We start from the raw sequence: 20,959 nt of genomic DNA, 5'->3' as shown, positions 1-20,959 counted from the left end.
GGAGGAAACCGGAGCACCCGGAGGAAACCCACGCAGACACGGGGAGAATGTGCAAACTCCACACAGTCAGTCGCCTGAGGCGGGAATCGAACCCGGGTCTCTGGCGCTGCGAGGCAGCAGTGCTAACCACTGTGCCACCGTGCCGCCCAAAGTATTATGTTATTTTGAATTTGGAATTATTTTAAGAGAATGAGTTATGGAAAATAATCTGAAACTAGAGTCTTAAGGATATGAGCAAGTTGGCTATCATAGATGGAGCAAATACACTAAAATATTTTATCCGAGACAGGCAATGACAGTACTTAAAGAAATACTAAAAAGTCTGCTGTAGATATACATTCTTCTAAGGCATAAACACCCAAAAGGATAGTTAAATTAATGAAGGGAATTAAAGATTACATTAGGAAGTGGTTTGTAAGAATGCTAGAAGTAAAGATAAACCTGAGAGTTAGGAGCAATTTATGACCCAACAAAGGATGACTAAGAAACTGTACAGGAAAAGGAAGCAAGAATATAATATAAGCTACAAAGGAGTAGAGGTAGTGGAGCAAAGATAGTAAGCTTTCATAATTATATAAATAATGGAAATGTTACCACTAATTTGGAGGTGAGAATTGTAACCTTATTAATTAAGAAAAAAGGGAAAGAGAAAGTGGAGAACTATAGATCTGTTACTTTTACGTCAGTAGTGGGAAAATGTTATAATCTATTATAAAGAATATATTATAAAGAACCTTAACAAAAGAAAGTCAAAATTGGGCAGAGTCAACATAAATTTATGAAAGGGAAATCATGCTTAACAATGTTATTGAGGATATTACTTGTGGAGTGAATAAAAAAAAGTGGATCTGGTGCATTTGAATTTCAGAAAGGTTTGATAAGAATACACACTGGAGGATGGTAAATAAATTTAAGCATGTGTTTGGGGGAATTTATTAATGGATTGAGAATTTGTGAATAGACGGAAAGCAAAGAGCAGGAATGAATCGGTAATTCTCAGAATGGCAGACTGTTTACTAATGGGGTGCTGCAAAGTCCACACTACATAATCTATACAAATGATTTTAATGTGGAAACCAATTGTAATATTTTCAAATTTGCTGAATACTAAGGGGGCATGATGTGAGAAAGATGCAAGGAGACTTCAAGAAGACTTGGACAAGTTAAGCAATTGGGCAAGATCATAGCAGATGAGATATAATGTGAATAAGTGTGAAATTATCTACTTTAGTAATTAATAACAGAAAGACAGATGACTCCTTAAATGTTGAAAGGAACCTGAATGTCCTTGGTTGAGTCACAAAGTGCAGGCATAAAAATCAACAGGGCAGGTAATTGTTATGTTAGCCATTATCACAAGGGAATTTGAGTACAGGAGTAAGGACATTGCACTGCAATTGTATACAACCTTAGTGAGACTGCATCTGGAGTACTGTATACAGTTTTAGTCTCATTATCTAAATAAGAATATACTTGCCACAGAAGGAATGCAGTTCACCAGACTAATCCCTGGGATGGTAAGATTTTCATTTCAGGAGGGCCATATTCTCCAGAGTTTCAAAGAATGAGAGGTAATCTCATTGGCATGTATAAATTTCCTACAGGGTGGATGTAGATTGGATGTTTCCCTTGGCTTGTGATTTTAGAATCATGAGACATGAGACAGGATAAGGTATAGGCCATTTAAGACTGAGATGAGGAATTTCTTCACTCAGAGGATGGTGAAATACAAAATTTTCTGTCCCAGAGAACTGTGGAAGCGTAGTCTTTGAGCAGGTTCAATACAGAAATTGATATGTTTCTGGATATGTATAATAATAAACAATGTGGAGATATTATTGGAGACTGATTTTGTAGAGACATTTATCCATGACCTAGAACAGCAGAGCAGTTTTTAATTTTATTTAAATTCACTCATGGAATGTGGGCATTGTTGGTTAGCCAGCATTTATTGCCTGTCCCTAGTTGCCCTTGAGAAGGTGGTGGTGAGCTGCCTTCTTGAATCACTGCAGTCCACATGCTGTGGGTTGATCCACAATGCCCTTCAGCAGGCAGTTCAGCAGATTTTGACCCAGCTACACTAAAGGAATGGCAATATACTTCCAAGTCAGCATGGTGAGTGAGTTGGAGGGAACTTGTAGGTGGTGGTATTCCTATGTATCTGTGACTGTTGTCCTTAGAGGTGGAAGTGGTCATGGGTTTGGTTAAGGATATTTGGTGAATTTCTGCAGTGTATCTTGGAGATAATACATACTGTTGCTGCTGAGCATCAGTGCTGGATGGAGTGGATCTTTTTGTATGCGCTGACAATTGAGTGGGCTGCTTTGTCCTCGATTATGTCAAGCTTTTTGAGTGTTGTTGAAGCTATACTCAGCCAGGCAAGTGGGGAGTATTTCATCATGCTGCAGTTTTGTGCCTTGTAGATTGAGGACAGGTTTTGGAGAGTCAAGTGGTGAGTTACTTGCTGTGATAATCCTAGCCTCTGACCTGCTCTTATAGCCTCTGTGTTTATGTGGTGAATTTCTGGTCAAAGTAACCCCAAGGATGTTATTAGTGGGGGATTAGTGATGGTAACATTATTGAATAGAGTCATAGAGTCTATTCTTGGAAACAGAGCCTTTGGCCTAACTCTCCCATACCAACTAGGTTTCCTAAACTGAACTAGTCCCACTTGCCTGCATTTGGCCCAAATCCCTCTGAACCTTTCCTATTCTCATACCTGTCCAGGTGTCTTTTAAATGTTGTAATTGTTCTTGCCTCTGATAACTCATTCCATATACACACTACCCTCTGTGTGAAAACGTTGCTCCTCAGGTCACTTTTAAATCTTTCCCCTCTCACCTTAAACCTATGCCCTCCACTTTTGGGGAAAAGACCTTGGCTATTCACCATATCTATGTCCATCATGATTTTATAACCCTCTATAAGGGCACCCCTCAGCCTCCTCAACTCCGGCGAAAAAAGTCCCAGCCTATTCAGCTTTTCCTTATAACTCAAAATGAGATGAAAGACTGAAAGCAGCAAGAGCTCTAGAGGAGCATAGAATGTGCAAGGGTGGACTTAAAAAGGGAATTAGGAGTTCAAAGTTTGTGAGAAGATTTGTAGCTCGGGTGCTCATTGTTGTGGTTCTGTTCGCCGAGCTGGGAATTTGTGTTGCAGACGTTTCGTCCCCTGTCTAGGTGACATCCTCAGTGCTTGGGAGCCTCCTGTGAAGCGCTTCTGTGATGTTTCCTCCGGTATTTATAGTGGTTTGAATCTGCTGCTTCCGGTTGTCAGTTCCAGCTGTCCGTTGCAGTGGTCGGTATATTGGGTCCAGGTCGATGTGCTTATTGATTGAATCTGTGGATGAGTGCCATGCCTCTAGGAATTTCCTGGCTGTTCTCTATGAGGACAGGTTTTGGAGAGTCAAGTGGCACCACTTGACTCTCCAAAACCTGTCCTCAGAGAACAGCCTGGGAATTCCTAGAGGCATGGCACTCATCCACAGATTCAATCAATAAGCACATCGACCTGGACCCAATATACCGACCACTGCAACAGACATCTGGAACTGACAACCGGAAGCGGCAGATTCAAACCACTATAAATGCTGGAGGAAACATCACAGAAGCGCTTCACAGGAGGCTCCCAAGCACTGAGGATGTCACCTAGACAGGGGACGAAACATCTGCAACGCAAATTCCCAGCTTGGCGAACAGAACCACAACAGGGAATTAGGAGAGCAAAAAGGGATATGAAAGAATAATGGCAGGTAAAATAAACAAAATGCTAAGTTGTTTCACATGTCCAGTAAGGGTAAAAGGATAACTTGGGCAAGAATAAGGCCCATTAAGGACCATAAAGGCAATCTGTATGTGTGGAACTGGAGGATTTAGATAGGGTTCAAAGTTTGTGTCGGTGCTCACTACTGAGAGGGATAGTAAACAGGGAGAAGCACTGTGGTATAGTTATAGAAATTAGCAAAGACAAAGAGGAGGTTCTGAGTGGTTTGGAAGTTTAAAAGTAGTTGAATTTCCAAGGCCACTTAAGATTTACTGCAGGCTGTTGAGTGAGTCAAGAGAGGAAATAGCAGGAGAATAGATTTAAAGTAATTTGAAGGCAGGAGATTTAAAGGGGATGTGAGGAAATATCTTTTCACCCAGAGGGTGCTAGAAATCTGGAACTTACTACCTGTAAAGATGGTAGAAGCAGAAATCCGCTTAACATTTAAGTAATACTTACGTGTGCACTTACGATGACAAGACATACGAGGCTATAGACCAAGTGCTGCAAAATAGGGTTAGAATAGTATGGTGCTTGTTTTTGACCGGTGCAAACTCGATGGGCTAGAGGGCTACTTTCTGTGCAATAGATCTCTATGGTTCTATGACTATATGTTCTTGATAGTAGTGTTCCATAAGAAGAACATTCAGAGAATCAAGTGGCTCACTTACTGGTGGCAATCATACTTAACCATTTAAGTAACATATTTAAACATTTCACTTTTTTTCCCATTTTCTTGTACCACAATGTTTCAATACCTCTGATCCATATTCAGGATTATATACTGCATATAATAATGATAAGGATCATAAATGAAAGCTTCTTAAAGTAATCTTGGTCTGTTACTTGCAACACTAGTTCTTCTTTCGATTTATTGGTTTTTGCCTTCTTATTTTAACCTTCCTTTTCTTTCATTGCTGCTTATCACTTACTGCTCATTTTTTGCCTTTTTGTTCTTATCTCTTCATTGGCCCTGGCCCTGTGTGCCACCTGTCATTTATCTTACCAAGTGATGTCTCAGAACATAACTTGTGTGAAACAAATACGGACCTGAGATTTTTTTAAAAAAGCAAATTAAATATGAAGGAAAACCAGAGGTTTATGGTATAGTACTGTTGTGCAAGGCTTTCAGGTCCCTGGCTCAACCTTATGAAGCTGTCACAAGTAAATGAGATGGTGCTTGGAGTTAGAACTCTTTACAATAAGCACGTGAGAGAGCGCACAGGGCAGAGTGAGAGCACACAAATGCAAGTGTGAGAGAGCATAAGAGTCTTTACCCAAAAGATGATAAGTATGAACCTAGCAAATCTTGATTACCATGTATAGCAATACTTGGTATTGCTGTATAATAAATAGTGTTACTATGAAGTCTAAGCCTGAAGACAGTTAAAAAATGAAGACAATTTTTGATGTTACATTCTTCATGAGCATTCTGTCTTGAACCCAAACTCAGCGTAGCCTCAATCCACACAATGAAATAGGATTGGAGTTACAGGATACACTGTCACGATAATTGTGGCAGCAGTGAAGATCAAGAAACAGACCTGACATTATCTGAGGAAATGAAGAATCAAAATTTTTGAACAAATTGTTAGTACAGTTTGAAGACCAGAAAAGCCTCAAAGCAGAACAGTTATTGAGGAGGAAGAATCTTTGAACAGGAAACTTCCCCAGAGAAGCCACAAGAACCCTAAGTCTCAAAAAGGCTTTTGCAGTAAGTCATTGAGGAAACAAGCCTTTACATAGCAATGTGAGAGATAAAATAAATTTTTTGAGGGTAAACTTGCAAGTAATATCAAAACATATAGTAAGAACGTCTTCAAATACATGTAAAGATATAGAGGCCAAAGTTAACATAGGCACCTTACAGAATAAGGCTAGGGAAATAATAAGAAACTAGGAAATAGCAGAGGAGTTAAATAAATATTTCACAGCAGAGAGCACTAATAGCATCACAAAATTACTATATACTCAAGAGGCAAGAAAGAGAGGAAATAAATAGAATAACCATCACTAGAGAAAAAGTGCTAGTCCAAGTAATGGGGCTAAAGACTAATAGATCCCCGGGACCTGATGGGATGCATCCTAGGATTTCACAGGTACTAGATACAGATTGTGGATGTACGGATAGAAATCTCCCAGGAATCCTTAGATTCTGGAAATGCTCCAGGGAATTGGAAAACTGCCAATGTAACACTTTATTCAAAAAAGGAAGGAGACAAGTGTCAGGTAACTATAGGCCAGTTAGCTTAATGTCTGTAATTAGGAAAATGTTAAGAGTCTATCATAAAGGATGTCGTAACAGAGCTTTTAAAAATACAGAATATGGTCAAGCAAAGTCAAAATGGCTTCAGGAGAGTAAATCATGCCTAACAAATTGACTTGAATTCTTTGAGGAGGTATCAAGAGGGATTGACAGATTTTCAGATGACATTTGTTGGTTTTGGAGTTAGTACATTAGCATTGGCGAACTAACAGAAGTCAGAGTTTGGACAAGAGGAATGGGATTTTCAGAATGGCAACCTGTACCTAGTGCAGTGGTTTCACTGCTGTTACCACAATTATTTACAATAATGACTTCGCTGAAAAAAGTAAATGCACTATAGCCAAGCTTGTGAATGACCCAAAAATAGGTGGGAAAGCGAATGTCTAAGGTAGCACGAAGAATCTATAGAAGGATAATAGACAGATTATATAAGTTGGCAAAAACTTGACAAATAGAATATAACATGGGAAATGTGACATTAAGCACTTTGGCAGGAAGAATATTGGAGTTGTGTATTAGTTAAATGGAGAAAGATTGCAAAAAGCTATAAAACAGAGGAATTTGGGAGTCCTTGTCCATGAATCACAAAACATAACTAGCATCCAAGTTCAGGGGGCAACAGGGAAAGCAAATGGGATGTTACCCTTTATTTCAAAGGAAGGCAGGTTTTGCTAAAACTATGCAAGGCACTAGTCAGACCATAGCTGGAATACTGTTATGGGCTCCTTATCTAAGGAAAGATAGACTAGCTTTGGAGACAGTCCAGAAAAGGCTCATTAGCCTGACACTAGGTATGGAGTAACTGTTTTATGATAAGAGGTTGGATAGATTGTGCCTATATTCATTGGAACGTAGAAGAATGAGAGACCTTTTCAAAACACACAAGATTAGAACATAGAATATTACAGCGTAGTACAGGCCATTCGGTCCTCGATGTTGTGCCAAACTGTGGATCCAATCTGAAGCCCATCTATCTTACATTATTTCATTCTCGCCCATGTGTCTATCCAATGGCCATTTAAATGCCCTTAAAGTTGGCGGGTCTATGACTGTTGCAGGCAATGCGTTCCATGACCTTAGTACTCTGAGTAAAGAAACTACCTCCGACATCTGTCCTATATCTATCACCTCTCAATTTAAAGCTATGTCTTCTCATGCTAGCCATCACCATTCGAGGAAAAAGGCTCTCATTGTCCATCCATTCTAACCCTCTGATTATCTTCTCTGTCTCAATTAAGTCACCTCTCCACTTAATATACCTTTTCTCTCTAATGAAAACAGCCTCAAGTTCCTCAGCTTTTCCTCATAAGATCTTCCTTCTGTACCAGGCAACATCCTTGTAAATCTCCTCTGAACCCTCTCCAAAGCTTCCACAACCTTCCTATAATACGGTGACCAGAACTGTACACAATACTCAAGTGCAGCCACACCAGTGTTTTGTATAGCTGCAGCATGACCTCATGGCTTTGAAACTCAATCCCTCTATCAATCAAAGCTAACACACCATATGCTACCTTAACGACCCTATCAACCTGGGTGGCAACTTTCTATGTACCTGAACACCGAGATCTCTCTGCTCATCTACATTACCAAGAATCTTACCATTAGCCCAGTTCTCTTTACTCCTGTTACTCCTTCCAAAGTGAATCAACTCACACTTTTCTGCATTAAACTCCATTTTCCACCTCTCAGCCTTGTTCTGCAGCTTATCTATGTCTCTCTGTAACCTGCAACATCCTTCAACACTATCCACAACTCCACCAACCTTAGTGTAATCCGCAAATTTACTAACCCATCCTTCTACACCCTTATCTAGGTTATTTATAAACATGACAAACAGCAGTGGCCCCAAAACAGTTCCTTGCGGTACACCATTAGTAACCGAACTCCAGGTTTAACATTTTCCATCAACCTACACCCTTTGTCTTCTTTCAGCTAGCCAACCTCTGACCCAAAAAGCTAAATCAACCTCAATCCCATGCTTCCGTATTTTGTGCAATAGCCTACTGTGGGGAACCTTATCAAATGCCTTACTGAAATCCATACACACCACATCAACGCTTTACCTTCATCCACCTGTTTGGTCACCATCTCAAAGAACTCAATAAGATTTGTAAGGCACAACCTACCCTTCACAAGACTGTTTTGTCTATCCCTAATCAACTTATTCCTTTCTAGATGATTATAAATCCTATCTCTTATACTCTTTTCCAACACTTTACCCACAAACAAAGTAAGGCTCACTGATCTATAAATACCAAGGTTGTCTGTCTTCCCCTTCTTGAACAAGGGGACGACATTTGCTATCCTCTAGTCTTCTGACACTATTACTGTAGACAATGATGACATAAAGATCAAAGTCAAAGGCTTGGCAATCTCCTCCCTGGCTTCCCAGAGAATCCTAGGATAAATCCCATCTGACCCAGGGGACTTATCTATTTTCACATTTCCCAGAATTGCTAACACCTCCTCCTTGCTAATGTCAATCCCGTCTCGTCGAGTAGCTTGTTTCTCAGTATTCTCCTCAACAACATTATCCTTTTCCCACCCGTGCGAATACTGATGAAAAATATTCATTTAACGCTTTTCTCTCCTCGGACTCTACACACAACTTCCCACTACTATCCTTGATTAGCCCTAATCTTTCTCTGGTCGTTCTTTTATTCCTGATATACCTGTAGAAAGCTTTAGGGTTTTCCTTGATCCTGACCTGCTAATGATTTCTCATGTCCCCTCCTGGCTCTTCTGAGCTGCCTCTTTAGGTTTTTCCTAGCTAACTTGTAACTTTCAAGTGCCTGAACTGAGCCTTCACGTCTCATCCTAACATAAGCCTTCTTCTTCCTCTTGACAAGTGGTTCAATTTCTTTAGTAAACCACAGCTCCCTTGCTCGACAACTTCTTCCCTGCCTGACAGGTACATACTTATCAAGGACACGCAGCTATTCCTTGAATAAGCTACACATTTCAATTGTGCCCAGCCCATGCAGTTTCCTTCGCCATCCTGTGCATCCTAAATCTTGCCTAATCACATCATAATTGCCTTTTCCCCCAGGAAAAACTCTTGCTCTGTGTTATATATCTCTTCCTTTCCATCGCTAAAGTAAACATAACCGAATTGTGGTCATTATCACCAAAGTGCTCACCTATCTCTAAATCTAACACCTGGCCAGGTTCATTACCCAATACCAAATCCAATGTGTCTTCAGCCCTTGTTGGCTTGTCTACATACAGTGTCAGAAAACCATCCTGCACACATTGGACAAAAACTGACCCATTTAAAGTACTTGAACTATAGTATTTCCAGTCAATATTTGGAAAGTTAAAGTCCCACATAACAACTACCCTGTTACTCTCGCTCCTATCCTGAATTACCTTTGTTCTCCTTTCCTCTACATCTATGGAACTATTTGAAGCCCTATAGAAAACTCCCAAAAGGGTGACCTCTCCTTTCCTGTTTTTAACCTCTGCCCATACTACCTCAGTAAATGAGTCCTCAAATATCCTTTCTGCTACCGTAATACTGTGCTTGACTAACAATGTCTTTTCTCCCTCTCTTGTATCATTTTCTGTGTTGTTACTGAAACATCTAAATCCCAGAACCTGCAACAACCATTCCTGTTTCTTCTCTAGCCATGTTTCCAAAATGGCCACAACATTGAAGTCCCAGGTACCAATCCATACTGTAAGTTCACCTTCCTTATTCCGGATATTCCTGGCATTGAAGTAGACACACTTCAAACCACTTTCCTGTTTGCCGGTGTACTCTTGCGACCTTGAAACCATATTTCCGACCTCACTACTCTCAACCTCCTGGATGCTGGAACTACAATTTAGGTTCCCATCCCCCTGCTGAATTACTTTAAACCCTCCCATATATTATTATCAAATCCACCTCTCCCCCCTAATGATGTTAGTATCCCTCTGCTTCAGGTGTAGACCATCCTGTTTTTAGAGGTCCCACCTACCTCAGCATGAGCCCCAATTATCCAGGTATCTGAAGCCCTCCCTCCTGCATCATCCCTGTAGCCATGTGTTCAACTCCACTCAGCCTATTCCTCACCTCGCTAGCATGTGGCACAGGCAACAAACCAGAGAGGACAACTGTGTTTGTTCTAGTACTAAGCTTCCACCCTAGCTCCCTGAATTTCTGCCTGAAATCCCCATCCCTTTTCCTACCTGTGTGGTTAGTACCTATGTGGACCACGACTTGGGAACTGCTCCCCCTCCCCTCAAAACACAATCTGAGACATCACGAACCCTGGCACCCCAGAGGCAACAGACCAACTGTGAGTCTCTCTCGTTCCCACAGAACCTCCTATCTGTCCCCCTAACTATGGAGTCCCCAGTGACTAATGTTCTGCTCAACTTCCCCTTTTCCTTCTGAGCAACAAGGACAGACTCTGTGCCAGAGACCTGGCTTAACCCTGGTAAGTCCCCCCACCCCGCCAACTGTATCTAAAACAGCATACTTGTTATTGAGGGGAATAGCCACAGGGGTTTCCTGCACTGCCTGCCAGTTCCCTTTCTGTCCCCTGACAGTAACCCATCTGCCTCTTCCTTGTACCTGAGATGTGACTACCTCTTAGATTCTTAGAGGACTAAACAGGGTGATGTAAAAGATTTGTTTCCCCTTTCCAAAAGGGAGGACAAAATAATGGGTTGTACACTTAAGACACAGATGATAAGGAATTTCTTCTCTTAGAGACACTGCCGACCATCAGAAAAAAAACCAATTATTCCTACTCTTTGTTTCCTGTCTGCTAGCCAATCTTCTTCTATCTCAATGTACTACACCCAATCCCATGCGCTTTTATGTTTACACATTAATCTCTTACGTGGAACTTTGTCAATAGCTGTCTGAATGTCCAAATAAACCACAATAACGAGCTCCTCCTTCCCCAATCAACTCCGCTAGTTGCATCCTTGAAGATTTCAGGTTACTTACAGTGTGGAAACAGGCCCTTCGGCCCAACAAGTCCACACCGACCCGCCACCACCCAGACCCATTCCCCTACACCTAACACTACGAGCAATGTAGCATGGCCAATTCACCTAACCTACACATTTTTGGACTGTGGGAGGAAACCGGAGCAAACCCACACAGACACGGGGAGAATGTGCAAACTCCACACAGTCAGTCGCCTGAGGCGGGAATTGATCCCGGGTCTCTGGCCCTGTGAGGCAGCAGTGCTAACCACTGTGCCACCGTGCCACCCATTTGTCAGGCATGACTACCCTTTTATGTCTGATTCTACCACCATTTGTTATTAAATCCTTCATAATGGACTCCAGCATTTTCCCCACTACCAGAGTCAGACTCACTGATCTATAATTCTCCGTTTTCTTTTTACCTCCCTTTTTAAATAGTTGGGTTATATTTACCACTCCCCAATCTGTAGGAACTGTTCCAGAGTCTTGGAAAACGGCTGCTCGTGCATCCACTATTTCTAGGGCCACTTCTTTAAGTACTCTGGGGTGTAGATTATCAGTCTTCAATCCCATCAGTTTCTCCAACACCATTTCTTTACTCATACAGATTTGTTTCAGTTCCTCCCTCTCACTAAACACTGTTTACCATCATTTCTGGTGCATTATTTGTGTCCTCCTTTTTCCTCCTTTGCATCAAATTCCCACCTGTACCAAATTTCCAACTTATCACTTAGGCTTCATTGTGATGCTCTGTGCTTCCACAATATCTTCTCTCCAACTTATACCAACTTTTACTTTCTTCTGCAATGGGAGAAAGCAGAGAGGTGGGAATGTTACGAAGAGTGAAGAACAGCATTTCTTGTATGGTGACTGTGAGGATGGATTTGTAGACCTAGGGTTGTTGCAAATGATGACTACTCAGACAAGCATGTGAAGGGTCTACAGAGAGAGGAATAAGTGGAACTGTAAGGTATTTTGACCTAGGTTATGCTGTGTGAGTCAGATTGTACCCAAAATTGTTATTCACCAGTGATATCTTCCTAAAATCTTAGATCCTCCTGGTCCACTGACTTAAGGTTAGATAAGCCATATTACTGCTCTACACTTCAGCCACATCTCACATTACTGCTTTCTGCCTCCTTCCCTCACTAAAGCCCCTCGACTCCTTTTGGTAATAATGGAAGACTCAAGGACCAGCCTTCGCAGGTCTTCTCACCATTCCTATGCATGCTGTATCCTAAAAAAAAAGTCCTGGTGAGCATGTTTGAAATATCTCTTGGTCCTCTTAATTAGAAATTTTCTCGGCACTGGATACAGTGATAGAAGTGGCCACAGACTCTAATGTATAGACTATTATACGATTCTTTGTCTTAGAATGAGCACTGATATATTCTTTTAAATCACCTGACAGCATTTCTGAAACATTTTCTTTGAGAAGTTTCATTTCTTCTGAGATTAGCTTTTCAATAATAAATTATATGAAATAATTGGGACATTTTGCCGCACTTACTCAATTCCATCATGCCATCCATTCTCTCCCATGCAATCCTGTGCCTCTTATCTCATCCCTAACCCACACTATCCCCATCCTTTCCATCAATCCCATCCTATTTCTTAAAGAAACAAATCTCTTCAGCCAGAGTTCCCCCTTACATTCTGTTTTTCTTGGTTATCCATCATTTCCATTGCTCTCAGCAACCAGTTGCATGTATGTCACATGCTGCAATTCACCACTTGTCTCCGTGTGTCTGGTACTGTCCACCAAGTAAACCCACCAACACATGGAACCCATAAACTGACCAATCAAAACTGTCTAACCCTGCAAAAAAGCATTAAAGATTATGAACTATACTCATTGTAGGTTAACAATGAATGTGAATTATATATCACATTAATTTTTTTTGGAGTTTCATAAGCTGTGCAGTGAGTAAAGAGAATGCTTGGTATTGAATAGCAGATGGTAAGAAGTCTGTTATGCACTGATAGCTAACTTATTAATTAGCATAGAACATTGAAACAGTGATGTTAACAGTAATGCCAGTTTAATTTGTAACTTGGTGTGATATCTTTTCTGTTACAGGCAATGGGTGGACAGAGTTCCACCTGCTAATTTTCTTCGGGTGTTAATCTGTCTGAGATTAATAATGAGAGATCAATTTTATCAGGTTTGTTCAGTGAGCTATACACATCTACTCTTCAGTCACTCAATTTGTCAATGATTTAAGTAAGTGATGTGAAGACTTCTTGCCGTTGTGTTTGGTTATGTTAGTTATTTGAAGCTAATCACATTTTCTTCAACTGCTTCTCAGTCCTCTGAGTGCACTCGTTACTGGCCTCCGACTGTTATTGATTTTGTTTCAGTAACTGGATAGTGATTTGGAATGCCATTAAAACTTGCCTTCAAAAAATTTCAACTTTTTGGTAATATTTTGTTCTACTTGTTTTTCTAAATATATAAAAATGAGTGTGTCAGAGACATGGATTGTAGCAGTTCAAGAAGGCAGCTCACCACTACCTTCTCAAGGGCAACTGTGGATGGTCAATAAATGCTGGCCAGCCAGTAAAACCCATGTTCTGTGAGAGAATAAAAAATCCCTGAGAAAGAGCGTACAAAATTAACAGAAGGAAAATGGAGTCAATTCAAGCAGGGTGGCTAGGCATTGAGTCAGGATACTTTCCATTAATGAGTTTGAGATGGGCTGTATTATGCATAAAATTCAGCATCTCAATACCACTAAAGCCTACCTTGGGTTTTTTTGCTCTGAATGCTGGACATGACATTTCTTAATTGGAATGATGCCAGTATGCAAGAAGACATCGAATGGACACTAATGTGATTTCCTGAGCCTGATAAATATATATATATATATATATTCTAAACTCAACCTGTTATCACACATCTGTGGAGGAGATGGGACTTGAACCCAGAACTCTTAGTTCAGTTGTAGGGACACTCACACTGCACTTCCAAAGCCCTAAATCTGACTCTGATAGCCTGATGAATTGCCAGAACACTAAATTTGTTCAATGCATGTGTGGTGTCTTTGTTAATCATTCCAGAAACAACAAGTTAATTTTTTAAACAAGGTAATCCTATGTTGACGCTATTAAAGAGAACACTCATCAGTTACAGGTGAGGTGCTTCTGACTTTCATACCTTTGGCTTAGCAAAAGTATGTATTGCAGTGACCTGTTAGAGCAATTTGTATTTTTGCTTGCCACGGTGAAGAAGGCAAGATCAACATCTTGCACAGTTGCTGCAGTATCACTTAACATGAACAGAACATGGAGAGAGGAAGCAGAGAGGAGAATCCCTGGAAAGAGAAGGAGGGCTCTCTAGCAAGCCTCTAGCCAGAAAGGGAGTGAATCTATACTGAATTTGGTTCATGTGGTAAGTTCTAGTATGTCTATTCCTAAATATTGATTGAGGGTTAGGTTCTAATGTACTATTAATAGTTAGGTTCTCTTGTTAAGCAGGGATTGCCTGGAGTGCTAGTTATTTGTCATTTAGCAAGCAATTCAGGAAGCTAAACTGGTTGGTGAGTCATTACAGGCTTTATGTAAAAGAAAGGTTAGGCCTTTGTGGTGCTGTGATAATGTACATACTTCTGAACCAGGAGGTCCAGGTTCAAGTCCAACCTGCTCCAGAGGAGTGTCAGAACATCTCTGAACAGTGTGATTAAAAAAAATCAGGATTTTCAAACTACATGTTTGGTTAAAGGTGCATGGTCAGGATACTCACCCTAGTGAAATGTAGACCAAGTGAGTCATTCATTAGGATCACATGGGACTTCACTGCATGGGGAAAAGATGCTTTAAGTAAAGTTTATTGCAATTTGTAAAATGTGTGAAGTATGCATGAGATTTGTCTGTACTAGTATGGTTCAACAATAGTTTTAAGCTTATTAAGTTAAGGCAAGCAAGATAAATAAACCAAAATAAAATAATGTTAACAGAATTAAAGTAAAAGTAAGGCAAAACTGGGTAGCTTGATCACGTTGAATTCCTATACATGGGGTGTCATGGATGCTACCAGTGACCTAGGCAAGCGCATGAGCAACAAGTGTCGCCATCTGCAGAAACTTGAGCTCTGGGTATTGAAACTTAAACAGAGCTGGAGCACATCTGCAAGTTTGAAAGTTATGTGGTTTGCACAAGAGGCAGAAGAGGAATATGTGACTGTCAGGCCATCCAAGAGAGCCAGGCAGGTAAAGTAGGCTCCATTCACAAATCAGTTTTCCCTTTTGCGTAAGGGGGGGGGGGGGGGGAGAAAGAAGAAGTAAAGAGCAGGAGTTATAGTGAATTCATTAGTTAGGAGAACAGATGAGTGTTTCTGTGGTGGTAGGCAAGACTCCAGTGTGGTGTGCTGTCTCAGTGGCAGGATCAAGGATGTCATGGAGGGGCTGCATGACATTCATTTGGTAGACAATGAACAGCCAGAGGCTATAGTCAGCATCAGTGACTTAAGTAGGATGGGAGATGAGGTCAGGAAATTGGGAAGGAAATTGAAAAGTAGGCCATTCAAAATAGTAATCTCAGGAAAATGTCCAGTTCCGATTGCTAATAAGCATAGAAATAGAGGATTGATTGATTGAAGATGTGACTTCTGAGGCATTAGGAGCAGTTCTGCGGTGGATGGGACCCATACAAGATGGACGAGTTTGTCCTTAGCAGATGGGGACTAAAACCCTTACAGGCAGTATTGGTGACTGCTGTTTGGTTGGGAGGGTTTGAAGTAGGTTGATGGAGAATGGGAATTCAGATTTGAGGGAAGCAAAACTTGTAAAGAAAGTAGAAAAGTAGAAGGCAAAAACAAAATATAGGCAAAGCTTAGACATGCATCAAGGAGGATCAGAAAACAGAATAATGTTAAAAAAGCATAATTAAAGACATTCTATTTGAATGCACATGTCATTCACAGACATGTTGATGGTTTGAATGCACAAATTGAGATGGATGGGTAGAATTTTAATTGCTATTACCGAGACATGCCTACAGGGTGACCAAGACTGGAAAGTGAATATCCAAGGATATTTGGAATTCAGAAGGAATAGGCAAAAAGAGAAAGGAGGTAGTGTCACATTCTTAATAAATGGTGAGATCTGTACATTAGTACGAAGAATTTTAAATCAAAAAGTTGAGATTTAGAATCAGTTTGGATGGTGCTATGATAAAGTTGCTATAAAGAAGTCTTGGGAAATAGTGACCATAAGATGATTCAATTTTGCATCAAGTTCGAATTCATCATAGTTCATTCTAAAGCTAAGGTCTTAAAACTGAAGAAAGGAAATTATTGCACATATGGGGATGTGTTGGCTATGGTGCATTGGGAAAATGCTCTAAAGATTTGATAGTAGACAGCCGTACTACACTATATATTTTTCTAAGGCACAAACATGCAGAGAGGAAGGTAAACCAACCATGGTTAACACCACAAGTTAAAAATTCCATGAGATCAAAGGACCAATAATCCTTTAATAAAGCCAGAAAACATCATAACCTGAGGATTGGGTACTGTTTAGAACGCAGCAAAGGAGGACCAAAAAACAGATTAAGAAAGGGAATCGAGAACATGGATGCAAATTTATGAGGGAATTAAAAGCTTCCTGGGTATGTGGAAAGGAAAAGATTAACAAAGACAAAAGTTGCCCATTAACGGTGGGCAAGAGAATTTATTGCAAAAAGCAGGGAAAAGGTGGGGAACCTAAACAATTACTTTGCACCTGACTTCTTAAAAAAACATGGAATATCTTCTAGAAATACAAGGCAACAAGGGACTTGTAAAACTGAAAAACTGAAAGAAATTGACATTAGAAGTAGTACTTAATAAGTTAACTGAATTGAAGGTTGATGAATCTGCTGAACCAGTTGAGTTTCATCCCAAAGTTTTGAATAATCTGGCTAATGAGGGTTGTAGCATGTTATTGAAAAAAAGTGGGTGAGGACAAGAAATAAAAGTTCAATGCATCTACTCATCATCTATTTGAGCTTTAGGCTAACATATGTTCAAGCCTTCTTTCTTTTACAAACTGTAGCCCTTGCTCAGTCAAGTTCCAATCACCTTTTAATGCACTTTACACAAAACAGGTCATCTCCTACTAGTATTTTTATTATTTGCACTTTTGTGATCAACTGTGTGTTAAACATTGCTTGATGTGGTTCAGCATCTTTATTCTGGGATGGCAATGTTTGCCACACATACAGCATATGTAGGCATTAGTGGAGAAACTGCAGTGTTTGATGGATTCTTTATTCTCTGAATCATTTTCTCATCCAACTAAGCTCTCTCCAGGTAGTCACCCTTTAGATTTCCTGACTGTCAGTAATAATCCCCAGTTGTGTCTATCGTCTTATTTTATTAATTCATGGGATATTAGCATCAGTGGTTAACTCAGCATTTATTGACCATCACATTATAATGTAGGTTAATTGCGATATGGCATTATTTTGGATTTCATTATCATGACCTAATTGGAATTTACAAGATCTAAAGGTTAATAGGGTGCTGAAAGGATGATGCCTTTTATGAGAGAGACTAGAAGTAGGGAACACAGCATAAAAATAAAGATTCATATATCAGTGATGGAGATAAGAATTATTTTTCTCCCTGGGGGTCATTAGTCTATGGAATTCTCTTGCCCATCAATTAATGTTTATAAGGCCGATTGGATGAATTCTTGACTGAAAATGAATTCAAAAGGTAGGGGGCTTAAAAAAAAAGAAAGTAAAGGTCATAATCAGATCAACCATGCTCTTACCACATGCTCTTAAAGCAATGTTGATCTGTCATAGCTGATCTCAGATTGTGTTGGAAGATAGAGACCACATGAGTAACTTTGGCAGGCAACAAATTTTCTTCAGAAATTGAAATAAATTACAGCTGCTTGCATGAAAGAATGCCTTGAGGTGATTGATGAAAGCAAAATATTGTAGTCTCCCAGATTCACAGAATTTCTCTTGCAACTGCTGGACTGAGAAGCAGCATTCCCTCTAATTTCCTTTCTAGCTGCTCTGACCTCTGAGGGCCATGCATAGCAGCAACATCCAGCAGCAGACATCAGGGCTGAGATTGGCATGCTAACACACAACTTTGAAGCAGCAATGTGTGCATGAAGCTTAGGGGAGGTGATGTTGCTGAAAACATCATGCCAATTGGAGATCTTCTAGTTTTGAAATTGAACTGCAATCATAATAGATGCATTCAGGGCTGCAGCTTGTCAAGGGAAATAGAGGCAAATACTTTTCTCAGGAGAGACCTTCCCCAATTGTTGTCTCAGTCACTGCTGTTGCCTTTTTATAGCATGTATCATGACCTGAATCACAATCACAAATGAGTCATTAAAGTTGCTAAGCTTCTCCATAATGTTGGTATCTTTCTTCCATATCAGGCAGGCAGTCAGCAGTGTTTAATGTTTCCTTGGTGATGATATATTCCATGGAATACGACTCGAAGCAGTGTTCCACCCATCTTAATTGGTTTGTTTGAATCAGTGATGATCTGTTTTGTATTTGTTTACAGTGAAACTGATATATTGATGAGCCTATTGCTTTTTTTGATCGTATCCCTAGGAATAATCTGTATTGGAAGACATCAAGATCGTCTGGCAAAGTACTAAGCAGTGGTCAAATCAAAATCATATAATCTAGCCTTTAACTTTTCTAATATAAATCTCCATCAAACTTTACTTTATCTGAACCTCCAATTGAATGCTATTATATTCAAAAGGGAAGTCCATAAAAAAGACCATGCCTCTAATCAGGGATTGGAGCCCTAATCAGAGGCCTCATGACATAAAAGAGCCTCCCTAATCACTCTTCTGTGGTTTTTAGTTTTTGTGTATGTATTGAGAATTTTGTGAATTGTGACTAGGATTTGTTTCTTAAAATAATTGATGAACATTCACATTTTTGTTTACATATACATTTCAGAAAATCTTCAGTCAACTTGGAGGAGTTGAGAGCTTGGCACAGGTACATCTTCATATTTAATAACATTTAACTTTAAATCAATTCAATTAGTAGTTTTCAAATATTTAATATAGTTGCATTTTTCCTGTGTAGTATATGGAAACAGTAGCAAATGGATACCTTGGATATGGAGGACAACAGTTTGTTGTTGACAGATTGGTCACGGTGACAAGTAAGTTCAAGTCTTTTCACAAGCGAATGATGAAACTTACTTTTGAAACTTATCCCTCTCTTTCTTAAATTTTAGAGCATCAGAACAACTTATTGCATAAAGTCTTAACTCTAAGCCAGAACTTTAAAAATTCAGATGCCACACCAGGTGTTGAGCACATTCCTAGGCTTTTCCTTGAATGCAGAGCTAATGGAGTGTTGCAGATGCTAAACTGATGTCCTATCTGCCAGTATAGCTGGAATTGGAAGAAATATTGGGGTGTGGAACCTAGAGTTGTAAATTCATAACCCACCATTGGTACATTTGGAAAATGCATTCAATAAAGCTGATAATTTGTATGTTGGTGCTGGAAAAAAATGGTCAAAAACTCAACTGAATTCACCAGTGGTCTTAAGGAAAGTGACCTGTCACCTCAATCTGCTTGAGTGTAATGTGACTGCAGCCACAAACTATGGATTAGGTTTTAATGGTGTCCTAGCTGATCATCATTGTTCAACCAACACCAAAATGCATCAACTAGATGCTTTTTGGGACCTTGCTATGAATAAATTGGCTGTTAGCTCAATTGGATGGATGACTGGTTTGTAATGCAGAGTGATGCCAACAGCAAGGACTCTCCTTCTGAACCTCTCCCTTCACCTGAGGCTTGGTGACCCTCAGGTTAAACTACCACTAGTTTATACTCTCTAATGAGAGTCAATAAGCATGATGCTGGAAAAGCACAGCAGATCAGGCAGAATCCAAGGAGCAGGAGAGTTGACATTGCGGGCATAAGTTTTTTCAACAGGAATGTGCTCAATTTCTCATAGTCGTTATTACCTTACTGCAAAATCTCTTACAAGGATGCCACCTTGAAGAAGTTCTATTCCTCCTTCCACAAGGGCCACATTCCTGATAAAGAGCTTATGCCCGAAATGTCAACACTCCTACACCTCGGATGCTGCCAGATCTGCTGTGCTTCTGCAGCGCCACAACTTTTGACTCTGATCTCCAGCATCTGCAGTCCTCACTTTCTCCTAGCTCTCTAATGAGAGAGCAGCCTTATGATCTGATATGACTATTGCTCTTTATCCTTTCCTTACATTCAAAATAATTTGCTCGCTTGAAATTCTTTGAAACATTCTGGGGATTTGAAAAACTTTGCATAATTGCAAGACTTCATTCATAAGTCCTATTTATGCTTTACAATGTGCATTTGCATTAGGGATTATGTTTTTTTAACTCTGGTTTATTGCCTACTTTGTGGCATTTATGTAAAAAACATGAACTATAAGCTAAAGCAAGCAGTAGGAAAGGGAGGAACTTGACCAAAAAGTGGATGTGGAATTTTTGACAACTGCTTAGAGGGTTTCTCTCCTTGAGCCCTAGTATGTGTTCTTACGCGAAACCTGCCTCATTAACAATGTATCCCACCACCATGGTGCCTTGCTCATTGGATTCTCTCATCCACCACAAGCAAAGAACTGGCCACTGTCATAGAAATGTATAGCATGGAAACAGACCCTTAAGTCCAACCCGTCCATGCCGACCAGATACTCCAACCCAATCTAGTCCCACCTGCCAGTACCCCGGCCCATATCCCTCCAAACCCTTCCTATTCATATACTCATCCAAATGCCTCTTAAATGTTGCAATTGTACTAGCCTCTACCACTTCCTCTGGCAGCTCATTCCATACACATACCACCCTCTACGTGAAAAGGTTGCCCCTTAGGTCTCTTTTATATCTTTCCTCTCTCACTCTAAATCTATGCTCTCTAGTTCTGACCAGCCTGTTCAGCCTCTCCCTATAGCTCAAATCCTCCAACCCTGGCAACATCCTTGTAAATCTTTTCTGAACACTTTCAAGTTTCACAACATCTT

At 40.1% G+C, this 20,959-nt stretch overlaps 1 protein-coding gene across 1 annotated transcript in view; it reads left to right on the top strand.

Annotated features, from left to right (window-relative positions):
* The window catches only part of nek10 (NIMA-related kinase 10), a 196,602-nt gene that overhangs the window by 1,049 nt on the left and 174,594 nt on the right, over positions 1-20,959 (top strand). Inside the window, exons 2-4 of the mRNA XM_043689493.1 lie at positions 13,038-13,122; positions 18,887-18,928; positions 19,019-19,097. Coding sequence (XP_043545428.1) covers positions 13,102-13,122; positions 18,887-18,928; positions 19,019-19,097 — 142 coding nt within the window. The 5' untranslated portion in view covers positions 13,038-13,101. The remainder of the gene's footprint in view (positions 1-13,037; positions 13,123-18,886; positions 18,929-19,018; positions 19,098-20,959) is intronic.

This window comes from Chiloscyllium plagiosum, chromosome 5 (assembly GCF_004010195.1).
Source record: "Chiloscyllium plagiosum isolate BGI_BamShark_2017 chromosome 5, ASM401019v2, whole genome shotgun sequence".
Classification (NCBI taxonomy): domain Eukaryota; kingdom Metazoa; phylum Chordata; class Chondrichthyes; order Orectolobiformes; family Hemiscylliidae; genus Chiloscyllium; species Chiloscyllium plagiosum.
Note: the sequence above shows the minus strand (reverse complement) of the source record. Positions and strands in the feature narration are given on the sequence as shown.